The following is a 19397-nucleotide window of genomic DNA, read 5'->3' on the forward strand; positions in this document are numbered from 1 at the left end:
TGAGAGGGGCAGCTGGGGGCAGCTGAGCTGATACGGTGTGGCCTTTGTGATCCCTCGGTTTCAAACCACATGACCTTCAGGTGGATTAACCTTTCCCAAAATTTGCTTGATTGTGTTTTTTACGGTTTGGGTTGGTGTCTAATAGAAAAGTACTTTCGGGTCTTTAAGATTTCACGTTTAAATATTTAAATATAGTAACAAGCATTTATTCAATTCTCAGTACTTCTGGCTTTATGCTTGCTGTCTTCTGTCCGCATGAGTGTGTGCCATGATCATCTGTATTCACTTGGAGGACACCACTCGCCCCGAGGTTAGCTATGTGCCCTGGGGCGTCCCAGGCAGGACTCAAACCCGGGGCGGCCGGTCCCGAGCAGGGTCTGCCTGTTTGCCCGGACAGAGCTCCTGCTGAAGGAGTATCCCGTGCGTGTGTGAGGCAGGGGTGTGAAGAGCTCCACCAGTCAGTGACAGACACGCTCTTCCTCTCCCAGAACCGAAGGGAAGGCGTGTGTGGGCCCACGAGAGCCGCTGGACGAGTGGAATGGAATTGTGTTCGTGCACAGCACACTTGTACCCCCGAGTGCGGCGAGACTCTTGCTTTCGTCTTTCAGAGCCATTGACAAGCATCGCATCCAGAAGCTAGTGGTTTATGCGTATTTTCCAGGTTTTTTCTCCAATCTATTGTGTCGACAGTTCTTATGCCCATCTTGTAGCGTTTTGCCTCAGGAACCTACAGCCTGCTTGGATACAGGAGCTCCGCGCACACTGATACGTTCTCTTTAACAGACACCGTGTGATGACTTTGTCGCTTCTAATACAAGAAACAGCACGGACACCCCTTTGTGTCTTTCACTATATAAACTGATCATCGTGTCACATACATAATGTTGAACAGATGTCAGCAAATCTGGCTACAGACTAAATCTGTTAGTTTTACATCAAAAAATTTAAGTTCTCTGGCACAAAAACAGACACATAGACCAATGGAATAGAATAGAAACCCCAGAACTAGACCCACAAACGTATGGCCAACTCATGTTTGACAAAGCAGGAAAGAACATCCAATGGAAAAAAGACAGTCTCTTTAACAAATGGTGCTGGGAGAACTGGACAGCAACATGCAGAAGGTTGAAACTAGACCACTTTCTCACACCATTCACAAAAATAAACTCAAAATGGATAAAGGACCTGAATGTGAGACAGGAAACCATCAAAACCTTAGAGGAGAAAGCAGGAAAAGACCTCTCTGACCTCAGCCGTAGCAATCTCTTACTCGACACATCCCCAAAGGCAAGGGAATTAAAAGCAAAAGTGAATTACTGGGACCTTATGAAGATAAAAAGCTTCTGCACAGCAAAGGAAACAACCAACAAAACTAAAAGGTAACCAACGGAATGGGAAAAGATATTTGCAAATGACATATCGAACAAAGGGCTAGTATCCAAAATCTACAAAGAGCTCACCAAACTCCACACCCGAAAAGCAAATAACCCAGTGAAGAAATGGGCAGAAAACATGAATAGACACTTCTCTAAAGAAGATATCCGGATGGCCAACAGGCATCCGGCATTTCAGGACGCTGAACATGAAAAGATGTTCAGCGTCCCTCCTTATCAGGGAAATACAAATCAAAACCACACTCAGATATCACCTCACGCCAGTCAGAGTGGCCAAAATGAACAAATCAGGAGACTATAGATGCTGGAGAGGATGTGGAGAAACGGGAACCCTCTTGCACTGTTGGTGGGAATGCAAATTGGTGCAGCCGCTCTGGAAAGCAGTGTGGAGGTTCCTCAGAAAATTAAAAATAGACCTACCCTATGACCCAGCAATAGCACTGCTAGGAATTTATCCAAGGGACACAGGAGTACTGATGCATAGGGGCACTTGTACCCCAATGTTCATAGCAGCACTCTCAACAATAGCCAAATTATGGAAAGAGCCTAAATGTCCATCAACTGATGAATGGATAAAGAAATTGTGGTTTATATACACAATGGAATACTACGTGGCAATGAGAAAAAATGAAATATGGCCTTTTGTAGCAACGTGGATGGAACTGGAGAGTGTGATGCTAAGTGAAATAAGCCATACAGAGAAAGACAGATACCATATGGTTTCACTCTTATGTGGATCCTGAGAAACTTAACAGGAACCCATGGGGGAGGGGAAGGAAAAAAAAAAAAAAAGAGGTTAGAGTGGGAGAGAGCCAAAGCATAAGAGACTGTTGAGAACTGAGAACAAACTAAGGGTTGATGGGGGGTGGGAGGGAGGAGAGGGTGGGTGATGGGTACTGAGGAGGGCACCTTTTGGGATGAGCACTGGGTGTTGTATGGAAACCAATTTGACAATAAATTTCATATATAAATAAAAAAAAAATAAACATAAGAGGGAGGGTAATTTAGCAGTGTAAAACACACTGGAAAAATAATAAATCTCTACGCAAGAAAAAAAAAAGAGCCATCCTGATCTAGTTCCGTTAAAAAAAAAAAAAATTTAAGTTCTCTTTTAAAATACTCAGATAAAATCGGCCATGTGCTTAATGACACGTGCGTTTTGTTGAGGATCAAACACCTGTTGGCGTCCAGTCAGAGAAGCGTGCTTGGGAAATCGGCACTGAAAGGACCTGTGTGACACAGGTTAACGTTCTCCGCCTTTTTTAAATCAGCATTGCCTTTCAAAAACACCTGTTGTGTCTGAACCTTACTTTTCACACGTACGTATGCTAAGGACTCGGGTTTGGCGTGTAACTCAGGAAGGTGCTGGAGTGGCCACACGTGTCTCACGGCATGCATCTCTTCTGTGAAGTTGTCACCTGACTCTAGGTGACCACGGCTCGGATGCAGACTGCTCTGGAGGTCGTCATGGAAATGCCCCCCTCCATCTCCCATATTCTTTTGCTGGCATCTGACAGCACTTTGACTCAGAGACCACCCACCTCCCCGGGCAGGAGGACCCTGGTCACAGACACAGCTTCGGACTCTGGTCATTTGCAGTTGACTCTTGAACCTTGGGGGGTCAGGGGCACGGATGCTCTGTACAGTCAGAAATCTGCAGATCACTTTTGACTGCCCGGCATGTAACTGCCAACAGCCTGCCGTTTACCAGAATCCTCACTCGTCACGTAAACCTTTGATTAACGTGGGCTTTGAATATCATGTGTTATATACGTCACACACATCACAATCAAGTAGGCTGGAGAAGAAAACGTTAAGAAAATTACAAGGAGGGGCACCTGGGTGGTTAAGTTGGATGAGCATCTGACTCTTGGTTTTGGCTCGGATCATGATCTGTTTGTGGGTTTGAGCCCCGCATGGGGCTCTGTGCTGACAGCTTGGATTCTCTCTCTCTCTCTCTCTCTCTCTCTGCTCCTCCCTAGTGTACTCTCTTTCTGTCTCTCTCTCTGAAAATAAGGACAAGGAAATACGTTTTCACTACCATATTTATTTAAAGAAGAACCCTCACAGTTCAAACCCATGTCAAGGGTCAGATGTACACATGAGCACAGCTAACCTGCAACGTGGACTTATGGAAAGCCCCAGGCTCTCTGTGTCTCTGTAAATGGGGACGATGTCTGCCCGTCTCACCACGACGCTGCATGGATGAGAACGTTGAAGCAGCGGTGTGGAAGAAACGCAGTGGTCTGTGAGCACACGCATCTATCTGGTGGTGGCCCCGAGGGGCTCTGTCCGAGTGTCTGTCGTTCTCACGGCCTTGTCTAAGGAGCATTGCCTTGGAGCAGCCCTTAGTGCCAGCCGGTCAGTGCGGTTGGTTAATGGCCGAGTCTTCCCTCTTGGGTGTAGATGTCTTTGGGACGGAAGTCAGGCAAGGCCGCAGGCCGTGCTCCACCCTCCTGGACGCATCCCGAACGGCCCGGTCTAAGTTGCAAAAGGGAAGATGGTTGTACGAAAACCACTCTGTCTGTCACTCTTGGACTCGTTTCCAGAAAGGATCTCAGGGTTCATAAGCTCCAACTTGAGCAGAGATAGACCGTCCGTTTTTATCTGGAGAAACTAAAAAATAAACATGGAGATGTTTGTTCAGAAGAAGTAAGGGCGTAAATGAAGTTGTTTTTACGACAAAGAAAGTCTTCATCTGCTAGTGCATTTAAGCGTTTGCTTACGCACATCCACTCCGAGCGTGTGGCTGCGGGTCACCAGAGGTCAAACGAGACATGGCTGTGTGCCGCAGGTGCACACGGGGGGCGCAGGCAGGTTGTGGGGGGCGGGGGGGTTGGGCCTCGGGGGCCTTTTAGCATTTGTGCTCATTCCTGGCTGTTTGAAAATCTGTGTGTCACGCGTGTTCCGCTCTGTTAACTAAGATATTCCACTGTTTACCTCTAGGGGAGATCCTTGTCTTTTAAGACCTTCCTCGTCTGGGTTTTGATCAGCATTTACCAAGGTAAGACGGGCCTGCCTCTCCGGGACTGACACGTCGTGTCCTCTAGCAATGCTGTTCTCACCCCTCGGTTCTATTCCAGAAGGTCACAGTTCCATCAGCAGCCCCGGACCCCTGCACGCTGCAGTGTGGCCTGATGTTTTGACTGGCGTGCGTCACCTAAAAACTGACCTGTTTTTAATGAACTGTTAATCCAGGAACATCTCCACACGCACCTACACATTGTGTGCCCCACGCAGTGGTTTCCCTTCAAGGGTGAGAAACCTCACTTGGGTGGAGAGGAGCCGGCAGCCGCCTGGGCTGGGTGCTCCCGACAAAGGGGAGGTCGCGGACGGTCAAGTCACCCCGCGTGCGTTCCCTCGAGAGCAGACCTGCCGGTGGGAGAGGCGACGCGGCCTTTCCTCCAGGTTGCAAACGTTCCTGCGCCTCTGCTTGGGGCCACGTGTTGTTTTATCCGTAATCCGGAGTTTCCGTAAATCGTCAGTCAGCGCGACGTGTGGGGTGCACGCAGTCCCGTATTTTAAGTGTGACTCGTGTCAGGTGCTGCTTCTGCGATGTCGCCCCGCCGGCTTGCACGGCACTTGTTTCGCACCCTGATCAGAGCCGCGTGTCCCCCGCTTGTGTGTTCCAGGTGGCATCCTCATGTACGGGGCCCTGCTCCTGTTCGAGTCCGAGTTTGTGCACGTGCTGGCCATCTCCTTCACGGCGCTCATCCTCACGGAGCTCCTGATGGTGGCCCTGACCATCAGGACGTGGCACTGGCTGATGGCGGTGGCCGAGGTCCTCAGCCTGGGCTGCTACGTGGCCTCGCTGGCTTTTCTGAATGAGTATTTTGGTAAGTTGCCTTGGAAATCTGGTTTGTTCAAAGTGTTTTTGAACACTTTTTATTGTTGCTTCTTACCATGTCGTCTTAAACCACAGATCACAGTAAAACCCACGTCAGAACACTTCACGACACAAAAAGTTTGTTTTCGTGGAAAGATTAAAGTCCTTGTCATAATTTGAAAAATTCAGATCGTCAGCACGCAGGCTTCTTAAAAGACACTGAAGATGACCGTTTCCACAAGTCTCCACGGTTTGTCCCTCTTCCCAGGGGACGGGCGGGCTTGCCCCCGACACGGAGGCCACAGGGCCCCACGGCGGCGGCACAAAGCGCCGTGGGCACTGTAATGGGGTCACTGGGCACGCTCACCCCCACTCCGCTGTCCCTGGCCTAGCGACCTTGACAGGGTGGCCTCACAGAACCTGTCCCCACACGTGGCTGCTGGTCCACACTCAGACTGTGGCTCTGGTTGCCACCAGGCTGGTCCTGGTCACGCTGCCGTACAGATCAGAGGGAGAGTGGGCCGGAGTCGCCCTCACCTGCCACCTGATGCCACCTGCCCAGGACCCGCCCGACTGCCTCGAAGCGCTTCCCTCGGGAGGGACTCCTGCCCGGAGAAGCCCCACGCGGTCCCTTCATCACATTGTCCTCACCACACAGCAGCTCCTCCCTCCCTGTTGCCAGTCTCGGGCCTTTCCAGCCGGAGGTGGACGCCCAGTGGCCAGTTCCGTCGGGCGCCGTCCTGGAAGGGAGTGATGTGGCCTTGGGACTGCAGGGATTTTAGAACTAGGGCAGTGAAAAGACAGGATATGGTCAGATGAGCCCAGAGGTGATGTTTGTCCTTCAGGCATCACCGTCAGGTGCTCGGGCCTCCCCCCACCCTGAGCCCCGGCCCCTGCAGGGTGGAAACGGTTCTTGGGTCCACACTGCACGTCAGAAACTCAGCTCAGTGACTGCTTTCCCGATCCGACGTGGAACTTCCCAGGGGACTTTGAGAAAAGGGAAAACTGCGTCGTGTCCCTGGTGGTTTCGTCAGCGCCAGTAACCGCAGCAAAAGACGCTGCCTGCTCGTACCCGCTGTCGCTGTGCCAAGCCACTCAGTTGCATTCTCGTGTGACCAGTGCAGAGGACTTCCCAGCACCTCCCCCCCCCCCCCCCCCCCGAGCAGCAGAACTGGGGTTGTCGCCTCAGGGCCTTGTGTTATCAGCCTGTGGCCGGCCTCCCAGCAACAGTAAACCCGAACGGCCTCCAGACAGCCCCTCGTGTGACTGTGGTCTGTGCAGGCCAGCCCTTCCTTTAAGTTCACTCACTGAGGATTCCGTTCTGTCACCTGCCCCACACGGCTGGACGCCCAGCCCGACGGGCGCCTGACACACCCCACAGAGGTTCCCAGCAGCGCATCGTGGCTCCGGTGAGCGGAGAGCAGACAGCTGGGGAGGAGCCCTGGCAGGCAGACAGCTGCAGCCCCGGAGTGGGGCACAAACCTCGGAATGAGAGGAGCTGTGTCCGGTGGCCCAGAGCAGGGCGGGGGGAGTAGCGTGATAACAGAGACGTCGCAGGAGTGGGAGATGACGACCAAGGAGCCCTCCCCGAAGGTGAGCAAAGAGGCGGAGAGAGGGTTCGTGGGGTGCAAACCAGGAGGAGCACAGGTCCCTGCCCTCGACCACCAGGATCCCCAGGAAGAGAACACACAGCATGGGAATGAGTTCGGAAACAGCACAAGAAAAAGCCAGATCCGAAGTCCCTGTGTCCGCGGGGGACAAGACGGGATGCACACCCAGACCCACCTTCCTCGGAAGCTCCAGACGCCCCCGAGGATGGGAAGTCCCCACGGCTCCGAGGGAGAGGCCAGAGCAGCCTCTGCGGGCGGTCAGGAGCGTGAGCGTGCCCTGCAGAGGCGTCCGGGGAGTATGAGTCGCTGCCCCAGGTTCCGAGGGCAGCATGCACGGCTGAGCAGGAGAGCGGCTCCGGCCTGGCCACGGGGAGAGGAGGGGACGGTGCGGGCGGACACGCGCGCTCCGTGAGAGCCACTTCTGGGAGCACTGTCCGAGGCCGCCGGCCGATGGAGGCTGATTCCCAGGCCCGGCCCGTCTGCAGGAGAGCCGGGGGCTTCCAGAAGGTCTCCGTGTTGAGTGGCCTCTTTGGGGGCAGGTCACGGTCCTGGCAAGGGCTGTGCTCTGGGGCAGCACCGAGGCGTCGAGGGCACCGCCGGGCCGGGTCCAGGCTGGCCTGCGCGACTCCAGCCAGCGCCTGACACCCGGGGCGCGTGACGAGGCCACGTGCGGTGGGCGCACCACTCCTGTGGCTTCGCGGGGCATCGGGGCAACTTGCTGCCTGGGCAGGTGCAGGACCCCGCGGGAGGGAGCTTCACGGTGAGGGCCGCGGGGCGTGGGAGTCACTCGGGTGAGTGCCTCCGAGAGCCAGCGTCTTGCCGTTGGCGCGTGTGGGGTTGCGGCAGGCGGGAGGAGGTGAGAAGGTAGAGTGCCGCGTGGCCCTGGGGATGAGGGCAGGAGGACGGCCCTGGAGTCTACGTGACTTGCCCCGCTTCAGATGCTGGCGGGCCCTCCCTGATCAGCCGTCGGGTCAGAGCATCGCCTGTGAGTATGTCGACGTGTGTCAGAAAATTCGTCTTGGGGCAGAAGCCTCGGTCCCTGAAAATCAAAACGGCGACGTTTTTTCTGTGAGTAAGCAGCGTTCCAGGCCACACCATGAGTCTTTGGGGCAAAGTTGTCTTCACCGGGAGAGAAAGAGAAGAGCCTCAAACTGCTGTGGAAGAGTGCGACACAGACACAGTCGTCTGGGGTGAGGACTGATGGTCACGCACAGCAGCCCCTCCCGGAAGCACGTCTGTCCTTCGTGTCAGGACCAGTCACCAGCGACCTTCGTGTCAGGTGCGGGACCTTCCAGTAGGCGTGTGCACACGGCGCCTGGGGAAGCGCCACACACAGTGTGTTTTGCCTTTGAGACTAAATCCCCCGGAACCTTGAGGTCTGGATCCTATAGGGAATGTTGGGGGATGCGCCTTAAAGTTGCAGTAAGTTGGGGCGCGTGGGGGCTCAGTCGGTCGATCGTCCGACCCTTGATTTCGACTCAGACCGTGATCTCACAGTTCATGGGATCCAGCCCCACCGCCCTGACAGTGCGGCGCCTGCTGGGGATTCTCTCTGTCCCTCTCTCTCTGCCCCTGCCCTGTCCACACTGGCTCGCTCCCTCAAAATTAGAAAATAAACAATTAAAAAATGAGTAAGTTGCCATGAGTCAGTTATTGTCTTTCAGTTATGGTTTAAAACATCTTACGGGGCGCCTAGTGGCTCAGCCGGTTGGCCTTCTGACTCCTGATTTCAGCTCAGGTCATGATCCCAGGCCGTGGGTCGGAGCCCTGCATCGGGCTCCTCACTGGCTGTGGAGCCTGCTTGAGTCTCTCTCTCTCTCTCTGTCTCTCTCTCTCCCTCCCTCCCTCTCTCCCTCCCTCCCTCCCTCTCTCCCTCCCTCCCTCCCTCTCTCCCTCCCTCCCTCTCTCCCTCTCTATCTCTCCCCCTCTCCCTCCCCCCTCCCTCCCTCCCTCTCTGCCTCTCTCCCCTGCTCACACTTTTTCTAAATAAATAAGTAAACTTTACAAAAGAGCAACACTGTATGCCGACACGACAGGCAGGAACACGAAAGCACTGAAACCACAATTACAGATGCATTTCCCCTGGTCATGTTTACGCTGACAGCTTGCGAGGTCCTGGTACCCCCTTCGCCTCTCCTCTGTCGTCCCCGTTCCTGGCCTGTTTTCAGACAGGTGCAGGCAGAGTGTCTCCGGAGCTTTCTAAGCTGATGTTCTTGCTTCTTTCACAAGGACACAAATTTAGCGGAAGAGTCGGAGACAGGAAGTGATGACCAGTCTCCCTTGGTTTCTCGCTGACTCTCCTTGTGCCACAGGCTGGCGTTGGGCTGTTTCCCGCTGAGGTTCCCCCACCTCTGCTGGGTGAGGGCAGGTGCCCAGGCCTCTGCGTCTGCTGCTGAGAATCGTGTCCGTCAGGGCGCCGTGCATCCCTCCCTGTGGCTGGTTTTGCTTTTCTGTCTTTAGTGGTTGAGGCCCTGGAAAACACTGGCAGGGTTTTTCAAAGCACGGTTAAATCCAGACCATATCCAACCGTCTGCGGGCTCGGCCCTGCCTTCGACGCGTGTGGAATCCATGAGCCCTGCCAGGGCGAGAGCGAGCACTGAGTGTGGGCTCCTGCACGCGCCTCCTCCCAGGACGCATCCGGGCAGCCTGGCTTTCTCCGCCTGGGCGGAAAGGCGAGCCTATGGGCCCCTCTGGCTGACGGCCCCACCCGCCAACACAGAGGTCACGGTGCGGGGGGTCACCTCCCAGTCTGGGTACGACAGACTGCGCCGAGCCTCCACCCACCAGAGGGCATTTGGGGACGTCGTACTGGGTCTCTAAAATCTGGTTTCCGTTTCTTCTGCTGAAAGAGCCCATCACGCCAGGTGCGCGGGCCCGTCTCTAGCGTCTGCGGGGACGTGCCACGGCCGCGGGTCTGCGGCTTCGGGCCGCCTCTTCAACCTGTTCCTGCCTCTTCCCTACAGATGTTGCCTTCATCACGACCGTGACCTTCGTGTGGAAAGTGTCGGCCATCACCATGGTCAGCTGTCTGCCGCTGTACGTCCTCAAGTACTTGAAGCGGAAGCTGTCTCCCCCCAGCTACACCAAGCTCACGTCCTAGGCCGGCCACAGTGGCAGCGCGGGGGCCGTGCGGGGCTGCGGGGAGGTCGGGAAGGGACGAGCCCGAGGGCCCGGGGCCCCCGCCGCCTGGACGCTCCCGGCCCACGTGGCGAGTCGCGCTCACCGTTGCTCACGACTGCGTTTCCGTGTCAAACCACTCGCGTTTCTTTCGAAAAGAAGCCCTACTTCTCCCACTGCTACTGTAAAGCATTCATCTGACTCTCGTGTTCTGAGAATTAAAGTGAAAGTTTATTTAGCATTTGGCCATTTCCTAACATTCAGATTCTTTCTCCGATGTCACGGTAGAGAAAGCCCCTTCGCTTAACCAGAATAAAGTCTAGACGCCAAACGCTGGTGTCTGTGTTTGCTGCCGATGCCTCCCCGCCGGTCACACTTCCCCCGCGGGGACTCGAGTTCCCAACGTGAAGGGCCGCGTCTCCACACGCGCTGCAGCCAAGCCGGAAGAGGGGCCGCGTCTCTGCACTAAGTCCGTGGCCGCCACCAGCGATGTGCTCTCGAGGGCATCGCCGCTAAGTAAACCCGCTTCTAGCGGGGAAACCCCCTGGCGGTCCTGTGCGCTCACAGCGCTGCCTCGCCCGCCCCGACCCTGCTGGTCCCGGCGCTGGGGTCGTAAGCGCGCACACGCACCTGACAGCGCCCTGCTAGAACCAGCCCGTGTGTTTCCGGCTGCCATTAGGGTTTTTGCACCTACGCAGCTGTGTTTGTCCAATGGGGTGTTTTTCCAGGCGCGGAGGTGGCCCCTGCCACTCTGTGGAGCACCCTGGGTGTCACTGGTGACCCCCGACCCCCCCGCCCGTCACCAGGAGCATACTGGGGGGTTCCAAGCGGTGGGCTCTTGGCTGGAAGGGCAGCTCCTCCCTGTGTCCTGAGGCCGGGTGCCTCCCATGCCAGGTGGTTCCGGTCTGTTCTCACCCTTCAGCTCGGCCACCCCCAGCAGGTGGCCCGTCCCCCAGTCACCACGGGGTCGTCAGCCACCGGTGGAGCCGCACGCCGTGTCCTCGGGCACCACCCACCTCCTGGGCGTCCCTGCAGTGTCCTCCCAAAGCAGAAAGGCAGCAGCTGCGAGGAAGGAGCGCGGGCAGGAAGCTGCTTCGGTGGGGGGCCAAGCGCTGGGGCCCCCGCTGCCGGCCCGACGTAGCCCTCTCTGGCCGCGGAGCCGGCCCTGCGCGCTGTGGGCTCAGGTCCTGAGGCCACGGCGCACGCAGCCTGTGGCGGGGACAGGAGCACACCCGGAACTTGGGGCATCACAGAAATCTCAGCCCGTCCACAGCCAACGGCCCGTGGGACACGCAGGATGTCCCAGAGCAAAAGGGGGGGGGGGGGTCCGCCTCGGAATTGCTTAGTTGCGACGTAACGAGTTGTGAGCGACCAGAAACCTGAGAAACCAGGAAGCTCTGGGAATGGTTCTGCAGAGTGATTTAAAGATCCAGAGGGACGCCTGGGTGCCTCAGTCGGCTGAGCGTCCGACTCTGGGTTTCGGCTCAGGTCATGGTCTCTCACGATTCGTGGCATCGAGCCCTGAATCGGGTTCTGCACGGACAGCACGGAGCCTGCTTCGGATTCTCTGCTCCCTCTCTCTCTCTCTCTCTCTCTCTCTCTCTGCTCCTCCTCCACTCACACTCTCCCTCTAAAAATTTTAAAAATAAAAATAATGAAAATAAAAAAATACAGAAACTTCTCCAAGCCATGGGGTCTTAGCTGGATTCTGACTAAGCAGATGGAGTTCGACCTGAGTCCTGCGAAATGAAGGCGCATTACGTCCGAATTAGACTCCGAGCTCAAGTGTGTTTTCATCTGCGAAGGGGGAGCGATCTCTGCCACCAGGGCTGAGTGACGTGACAGTGGCAATAACAGAAGCTCTCCGTGGGCGGCTGTCACACGGTGGTGGCACGGGCGATATCTGTGACTCCAGCCCTCTGCCAGGTGACGCAAGGCAGCTGCCCCCGGAGGGTCACCCGGTCCCAGTCAGGTTCACGTTTACGAACCAGCCCTGCAGAGACGGGAGGGCGCTGCACAGGGAGGCGGCGGGCAGTGACCATCCCCGCGCTTGGTCCCCGGCCCAAGTCGCCAAGCCCCGTCAGCTCCATTTGTGAAAGCTGTCCGACCCTGTAGGACTTCAGGGTTGCTTTGCCGCCTTTTGGGCGTGCAAAGTGCGTTTTAATTGTCTGATAGTGTAGCCGTGTTCTCCCTGTCTGCTGTGAGCCACACGCAGTGCGTGGTGTCTGTTGTGCGCACAGTGGGTGTGCACGGTGCCCGTGGTGGGTGCCCGCGGGGCAGGTGCTGCCCTCGCAGGGATGGGCCTGCTCCCCTGCCGAGGAAACTCGCCGAGGCGGAGAGGCGCGCTCCGGAAGCCAAGGGCGGGTGACCGGCTCCTCCGAGGAGGTGAGGCCCACGCTGAAAAAGAAGCGACAGCAGCTTTCTCCAGGCCCTGCGGTGGGGGAGCTCAGCAGGCCGGGGCGGGACCAGGGGCCACAGCTGGCAGGCAAGGCCGACTCGGCACTCGGACTGTGTGGCCCAAGCACCTGGACAGATCACGAACGCTTTGGGCGGAGGACGACACCGCACATCAGACAGCCCCAGGAAATTCGATGAGCGAGAGGAAAGGGTCTCGAGGTCAGGAGGTGGAGGGCGCGTGCGGAGGCCTGTGTGTTTACAGACCGTGACAGGCGGTCAGGACAGCCCGCCGCCAGGGAATTTAGACCAGTTCATGTTAATGAGGAACATGGGCACGAGAGGGGCCTGGTGTGAGGAGGTGCTGAGTGTTTTACCCCAGTGCCTCACCGCCACTGGAGCTCTGACGCGTGCAGTAAGGTGGACAGGCGGGTGACGCGGTGGGCAGGTAGATGAATGGACAGGTGGGAGAAGGGGTGGATGAAGGCACAGTTGGGTGCATGGATGGATGACAGGGTGGGCAGGCAGGTGGGTGGGTGGCCAGGTGGATGAGTGGAAGGATGGGCGGACAGGTGGGTGAACGGACGGATGGGAGGCCAGGTGGATGAATGGACGGATGGGAGGCCAGGTGGATGAATGGACGGATGGGAGGCCAGGTGGATGAATGGACGGATGGATGGACAGGTGGATGAATGGACGGATGGGAGGCCAGGTGGATGAATGGATGGATGGGTAGATGAATGGACAGATGGATGAATGGACGGATGGGAGGACAGGTGGATGAGTGGAAGGATGGGTGGACAGGTGGGTGAACGGACGGATGGGAGGCCAGGTGGGTGAATGGATGGATGGATGGATGGATGGACGGGTAGATGAATGGACAGATGGATGGACACGTGATGCAAGGACGCATGGATGGACAGGTGGATAAATGGACGGATGGATGGACAGGTGACAAATGGACAGATGGGTGGACAGGTGGATGAATGGACGGATGGGCAGGTCGGTGGATGCCCTCTACAATTTTGTCCTATTCCAGACAAGCACCTATTATCACGTGTTTTCCTCAGTATTTCTGAATATTGAGGGCTGAGCTGCGTTAGCAAAGCCTACAGACTACACCCCAAGGAGCCAAAGCAGATTGCAGAAGTGGCCACCTGTTCCTTGCTGCTTAGGCCAAAGAGGCCCCTCGTCGAAGTGGGATGGCCCTGGAGTGACTGCCTCGGACCCTGTTCGTCCTGTCCTGGCTCTGGGGGCATGAAGGCTCAGGGTCATCGGGCAGGGGACCCCCAGTGAGGAGTGGACTCCCACTTGTGGAAGGAGGCCACGACTCCCTGCACCTTGAGCCTCGTTGGGAGGCCCCCGTGGGCTCTTGTCTCCCCCCTGCCTCCCGCATCACTAGGGAGCCCAGGCTGCTGTTCAGGGACACAGGTCAGGGTCTGCTGCCCTTGTCACCTGGGCCCCCGACCCACAGATCTGCCTGCCTCACTCGGCGTCACCACATCTCACCTGAACGCTGCAGACTCAGCCCAAGGGGCCGGGCCCCAAGCAGATGCCAGCACCGCCCCCCCCCACCACCAAATTCCTCAGGCTCTGAGGACGAGGAAACCCACAGAAGGCCCCCTGTGTCCTCCAGAGGACATGCTTCCCCCGCCCCAGAGATGGGGTCACCTCCCTCCACCCCAGATCGTGTCCACCTGACGTGCACCACAGCCAGTGCCTGTGAGCAGGTGGGTCACCCTGGACGGCCCGGGCTTGACCGAGGCCCTGCCCTCCTCCCTCCCGGACTTCCATCCAAGGAGGTTGTGTCCTGGGATTCCTTCGGTGGAACTGGAAGAGAAACAGGTAGGCACTGAGCCGGTCTGGTGTTTGGGGGCAGAAGGACACCTGAGGTTAGGGCTGTTCAGGCCACCGTCACGTCCCCGTCTACCAGTTCTCCCAAGTCCTTGGGGGTGGGCTGGCCTGGTCCCCCTCCCGGGACAGCAGCGGTCACCTGACGCCTCTGAAAACTTTTGACAGGGTGTGTGGAGAAACCAAGGCACAGGGAAGTTTAAAGTGGTTTCCCCAGAGCCTGGGAGGCCGTCCGCTCCTTTCTGGCATTAACCTGAGGCCGAGGTGCACGAAGATCCCTCCCCAGACGGGGCGGTGGGGACTCGAGGGGAGCCGTGTTGCCCCCCCCCCCCAGGGCGAATGGTCAGGCTCCGCCCCTCCCGGTGGCCCCCTCCCAGGGCGGCAGCCACCAGGACAGACAGAGCGCGGCAGGCTTTCCCGCCAGGACCCCGCCGCCAGCCTCCGGGCCGCCCTGTGTCCCCACGTGACGGGGCTTTCTGGCACATCTCCTGAGAGCTTTCGTCTTGGAATAATGTCGGACCAGCAGAGGAGCTGCAAAGACAGTCCGTCGGAGCCCCCCTTTCCTCCCGCAGCCTCCCCGGGCCGAGCGGCCTCCCCTACAAGGGCTCTGTCCCACTGGCCCAGAAGGCCCCTCGTGTCCCTCCGTCCTGGCGGCAGGGAGTGCCGGGTGGAGTTGTGGGGGCCACTCTGAGGCAGGAACGTGGCACCGACGTGCGTCCTCGGGCATCTCCAGCCCCCGAGATGCAAGATGCATGGGAGGCTTCGAGCAGCGCCTGCTGGTGGCGGCCCTCGTGCCCTGGTGCCAGCCTCAGACCCGCTCCAAACACACAGGAAATGCCTCAGCATCTGGCGTACCGCCGGGTGTCATTTCAGAAGATTCCAGAAGGTGGTGCTGGAAGCTAAGAAATGACACCCCGCCGGTGCGCTGCAGAGGCCGCGGCTTGGGGACAGCAGAGATGAGTTCTTACACCTGGGTGTCCTCCCTGAGCTGCCTCAGGGCCCACGGGCTTGTGTATACACGTGGTGCCCGTTTTGTCTGAATGGGAGCCACGGGCTCCTCCTCCCGAACAGGTGAGAGGCAGGCCCCGTGTGTCGGGCGGGGGTCTCCTGGTCCAGGGGAGGGCCCCACGAGAGCTTGCCCCGGCCCGCAGCCCCCTCCCCGTGGACAGAACCTCCTGGTGGGTCAGGAAGTTTCCGGAGGCCGAGCTGGCCGAGCGGAAGCCGTGGGGACCAGCAGAACCGATTCTGCGTCCTTTCTTCTGAGTCTTAAAAATACTCAGCGGTGAGAGAACGAGAGAGAACCCAGAAGCGCCCTGTGTCCGAGGCCACTGGGCGGCGGGCGGACGGTGCGTGCAGGTGCCGGCTCCGGGGCCCCAGGGGCGAGTGACACCGGCCTCGCGCCCTGAAGAGAGGCGGCTCCGCATCAGGGGCCGCGGGGCTGCTCCCAGCATCCTGGCGCATCCCCGCCATGCGGGTCCTCGCCACGGGGACCCCTCCGGCCCCAGCCCTGCTGCCCTCCGCTGCTACCTCCTCCCCCCTCAAGCCCGGCGGGGGCCCGGAGCGGCGACCGGTCAGAGGTGGGCAGCCGTGTCCACCCCCAAGGCCCGGGCCCGTCCGTCTGTCCGCCCCCCCCTTACCGGGCTGCCCGGCGCTCCACCATCTGTCCACCCGGGGCTCGTGGGGAGTCCTGGGCCCAGCCCGCAACCTGTGCACAAAGAAGGGGAGAAAGACCCAGACCCACCAGGGGCGCCCTCAGGGACCAGGGCACCGCAGGGCCCCGCAGGGGAAGGCCCGGGTCACCGGGCAGAGCGGACGGGCCCCCAGAACACAGCCGCACCTCCTCACCCCGTCCGCACTCAGCTAGGCCACCGGCAGGTCTGGGCCCCTGCCCTCGGCAGAGCCCATACAGGGTCCCGGCCAGAACCCCAAGGCTCCGAGAGCAGGGCCCCCGTCCTGCCAGGGCCCCGAAACGCTGTCCTGCAAGCCAGGCGTGTGCGACAGCAGATTCGACCCTCGGTTCTGGGGGCCTCGTGTCAGAGGCCAAAGTGCCCGGGGCCGTGTTCCCGGGGGCGTTCTTGGGCCCGTGGCCCCGTGGCTCCAATCTCTGCCCCCGTAGGCGAGGACACCTGGTAGACGTGAATTTGCGGGGACACCGCCCAGCCCAGGACAGCGGGGTGACCGCTGGAGGCCGGAACGGTGTCGGTGACGTAACAGCCACGTGCCGTCCGCCGAGGTTGCTCCTTCCGCCTCTACCCGAAGGCGCCAGGGTCTCAGCAGCCGAGAAGAAAGGTGGTTTCGGTTGTACGACTAGTAATTGTGTGTCCTCAGGCGCTGTGCCCGCCCCCCTGCCCTGGCCCCCGGCGGACACGTTCCTGAGAAAAGGGAAAACCTGCAAGTTGGTGTCAAGTCACAAGCTCTCGAGAGTTAGTGGTGGGGTCTGAGTAAAGCCAGGGCGCCGGGCAGCCCCTGGGGGTCACGGGGCAGCCCCTGGGGGGCATCGTCCACACACACATGACGTGAACTTGGCCTCGGGCGTCTTTCTGCCTAGAGCGGCGCTGTCTCTCTTCTCTGTGACTCGGTTTCTCCTGGTGGCTCCCAAGCGAGTGGCCGTGACCCAAGAGACTGGGGACAAGCAGGGTTCTCTGAGCATCTGGACACTGTTACCATGGGAGCAGCTCTGGGTTCTCACACCGGAGAAGTGGACGCTGCATTCTTACTGTTTTCCTCAGATTAGAGCCGAGAAGGGGCCACACCATCAAACCCGCAGCACGGACCTTACCTTGTCTGGGGTCCCCTAAGCGGAGCGAGGACGCCTCCGGCCCGCGAGCCCTGGGGGGGGTCATCACTCCCGCCTGGGAGGTGCCAACGGCCTCCGCGGTCCGGAACAAAGCAGCCAGCTCCCCGCTCCCTGGCACACCTGTTCCCGTCCAAGCATCCTGCGTTTAGGGCAGGTTCCGTGGAGAAGATTAGCTTGTCGCAAGGAGGACTCACACCATTACCTTCCAATTATGCGTCCGACTCCGACGTCCCTCTGATGTGCTTTTAATTGTCTGTATTTCTCTGTCGTTCTCTAAACGGTCCATTTGTGGTCCCAAGTTGGGAAGCTGACGTTCCCCGCTGTAGGGGCTCGGGGAGAGCAGTGCCCCTCTTCCAAATTAAAGTGGTTATTGATAAATCCACACGGTACATCTGGCTCCGTTACCCGGACGAGCCGCCGGGAGGATGAGCCCTGTCCTCCCGGCCCCCACGTCCAGCCTCCCTCCCACGAGGACCCTGAATGCACTGAGCCCACCTGGAACCCGGCACCGTCCCAGCTCAGAGTCCTTTGTCGCTTCTGCCACGAGAGACGACAGGCCCCAGGTTCCTGGGACGAGGGCTGGACGCCTGCGGGGCCGTCGTGACCGGGGTGGAGGCCCGTGCACGCGATGGCTTCCTTGGGCGTGCCAGGAGCAGGACGCCACCCCGGCACGTCGGGGGCCGGCCCTGGCACCCCAGCTGGGTTGCCCGGCTCTGCCTGCCCCTCGGACACCAGCCAGGGCTCTGTGTCCGCTCCGCTCTCACCTGCAGGGGCACCGTCTCAGGAGATACGAGCACTTCCCACAGGGCGTCCCCCACGGGTGCTGGGGCCTCCTGCCAGCTCAGAGGACGCTCCAGGTTGGCCACCTGGCCCCCCCGAGGTGCTGCATCAGCCACGCGGCAGGGATGTGGACGCCGGGACAGAAGCCACCCGGAGAAAGGGGTGGGGCGGTAGAGCGACGGGAACCCGCCGTCCAGGGCCCTGCTGTCCCTGGGAAGAAGCTGGCGCCCAGGCGGCCCCCTGAGCATGGTGCCCGCGAGGGGGAAAGAGGCCGGGAGCCCTCGAGGTCCCTGCTCTCACTCCCTTGCTCTGCCCGACACGTGCCCAGCGGGAGAGGACCGGGTGCACAGGACGGCAGATGTGAGGCACACTGCAGGGCCGTGCGGGTGACCCAACGCCTGCGGGGCAGGTGGTGCGTCACAGCCACGGTGGGGGCTGCCCCCCCACACCCCCACCACCCCCTACTGCACCGCACCGGACGGATGCGGCCGACGGCCCACCCTGAGCCCCAGGGACCCTCACGGTGGCTTCCTCTGCTCTCCCTCTCCCCTCGGTCCCCCTGGGCACCCCCACCCCGATGTGTGACAGAAGGAGAAGAAGGCGACACAGCGAGACACGGCGGGTGGCCTCTGTCTGCTCCTCCACCCACCCGGCCGAGTCTCGGGACCGGGGCACCAGGGAGATGGCCTGCCGGAGCAGGCGCAGAGCCCAGGGGCATGCGCGTGAGGCCGCGCACGGAGGCCCGCAAACACAGAAGCCCAGGCAGCCTCTCCTCACCGGCCTCCCTGGGCCCAGCAGCCCAGCCCTCGGGGACACCTGCACCCCATGTTCGCCGCAGCACGGTCACGAGAAAGGCACGAGCGAGCCCGACATCCCTCTGTGGACAGACGGATGCACAGAGGGTGGCACACACACCTGGAATATTCTTCAGCCTTGAGAGGGGGGGAGTTCTGCAAGATGGGGGAGGGTTGAGGACTCTCGGAGGGGGGCGCGGGGGGGGGGCAAGCAGGAAAGTCCCCAGACTCAGAAGCAGGGGGACAGAGGGTCGGTCAGTTTGCAAAACGAAGGGGTTCTGGGGACCGGGGACTGCCGGAGACCTGCGCCCCAGAGTGGCTGCTGGTAAATTTTTATGCGCGTTTCACCGCAGTTGTAAGAAAGGGCACCTTTGGAACACTGTCGCCGTCGGAGTGCCGGAGGCCCAGGGGCTGGGGCGGGCACCGCTCTGCCCCGCGCGTTCCGCGCCCCCCCACCGTCCCCCCCTCCCCTCCCCCCCTCCTCCCCTCCCCCTCCTCCCCTCCTCCCCTCACGAAGCAGCCATCCCAGATGGGCGATTCCGATCCCTCACAGGGCACCGCCCACCTGCCGCCCGCGGCTCCAGGGGCCACACGGCCCGGGGGCCGCGGCTCGCGGCGTGGGGTTTGAAACGGCATCAGCGTTCGCTTACGCTCTGGCAAGATGCCACTTCCTGTTTCTGAGAGCAGGCTTGTAAAAACTGCCGTCTGCCGGACATCAAACGGCTCCCGCACAGCATCTTGATGAGTTAAGTGTAAATGAATCGGAAGCTCATGGGACTAAATTTCCCTTGAAATTCACTCTGGTTTGCAAATTAATGGAAAAAGCGCCTGGCA

The 19397-nt window shown here is 59.5% G+C and overlaps 1 protein-coding gene across 15 annotated transcripts in view; it reads left to right on the forward strand.

Moving 5' to 3' along the window:
• Positions 1-10278, forward strand: part of ATP9B (ATPase phospholipid transporting 9B) — a 250770-nt gene extending 240492 nt beyond the window's left edge. For 14 of the 15 annotated variants that reach the window (XM_086683267.1, XM_086683271.1, XM_086683265.1 and 11 more), the window contains 3 exons: positions 4341-4398; positions 5027-5230; positions 9794-10278. In XM_086683267.1, the coding sequence (XP_086539393.1) occupies positions 4341-4398; positions 5027-5230; positions 9794-9930 (399 nt within the window). In that variant the 3' untranslated portion in view covers positions 9931-10278. Of the gene's footprint in view, positions 1-4340; positions 4399-5026; positions 5231-5316; positions 8462-9793 lie in introns of those variants that run through there. The other variant, XM_086683269.1, reaches the window with a different exon arrangement.
• The last annotated feature ends 9119 nt before the right edge of the window (positions 10279-19397 follow it).

The sequence above is a fragment of the Puma concolor genome, chromosome D3 (assembly GCF_028749965.1).
Source record: "Puma concolor isolate L17-30 chromosome D3, mPumCon1.1.hap2, whole genome shotgun sequence".
NCBI lineage: Eukaryota > Metazoa > Chordata > Mammalia > Carnivora > Felidae > Puma > Puma concolor.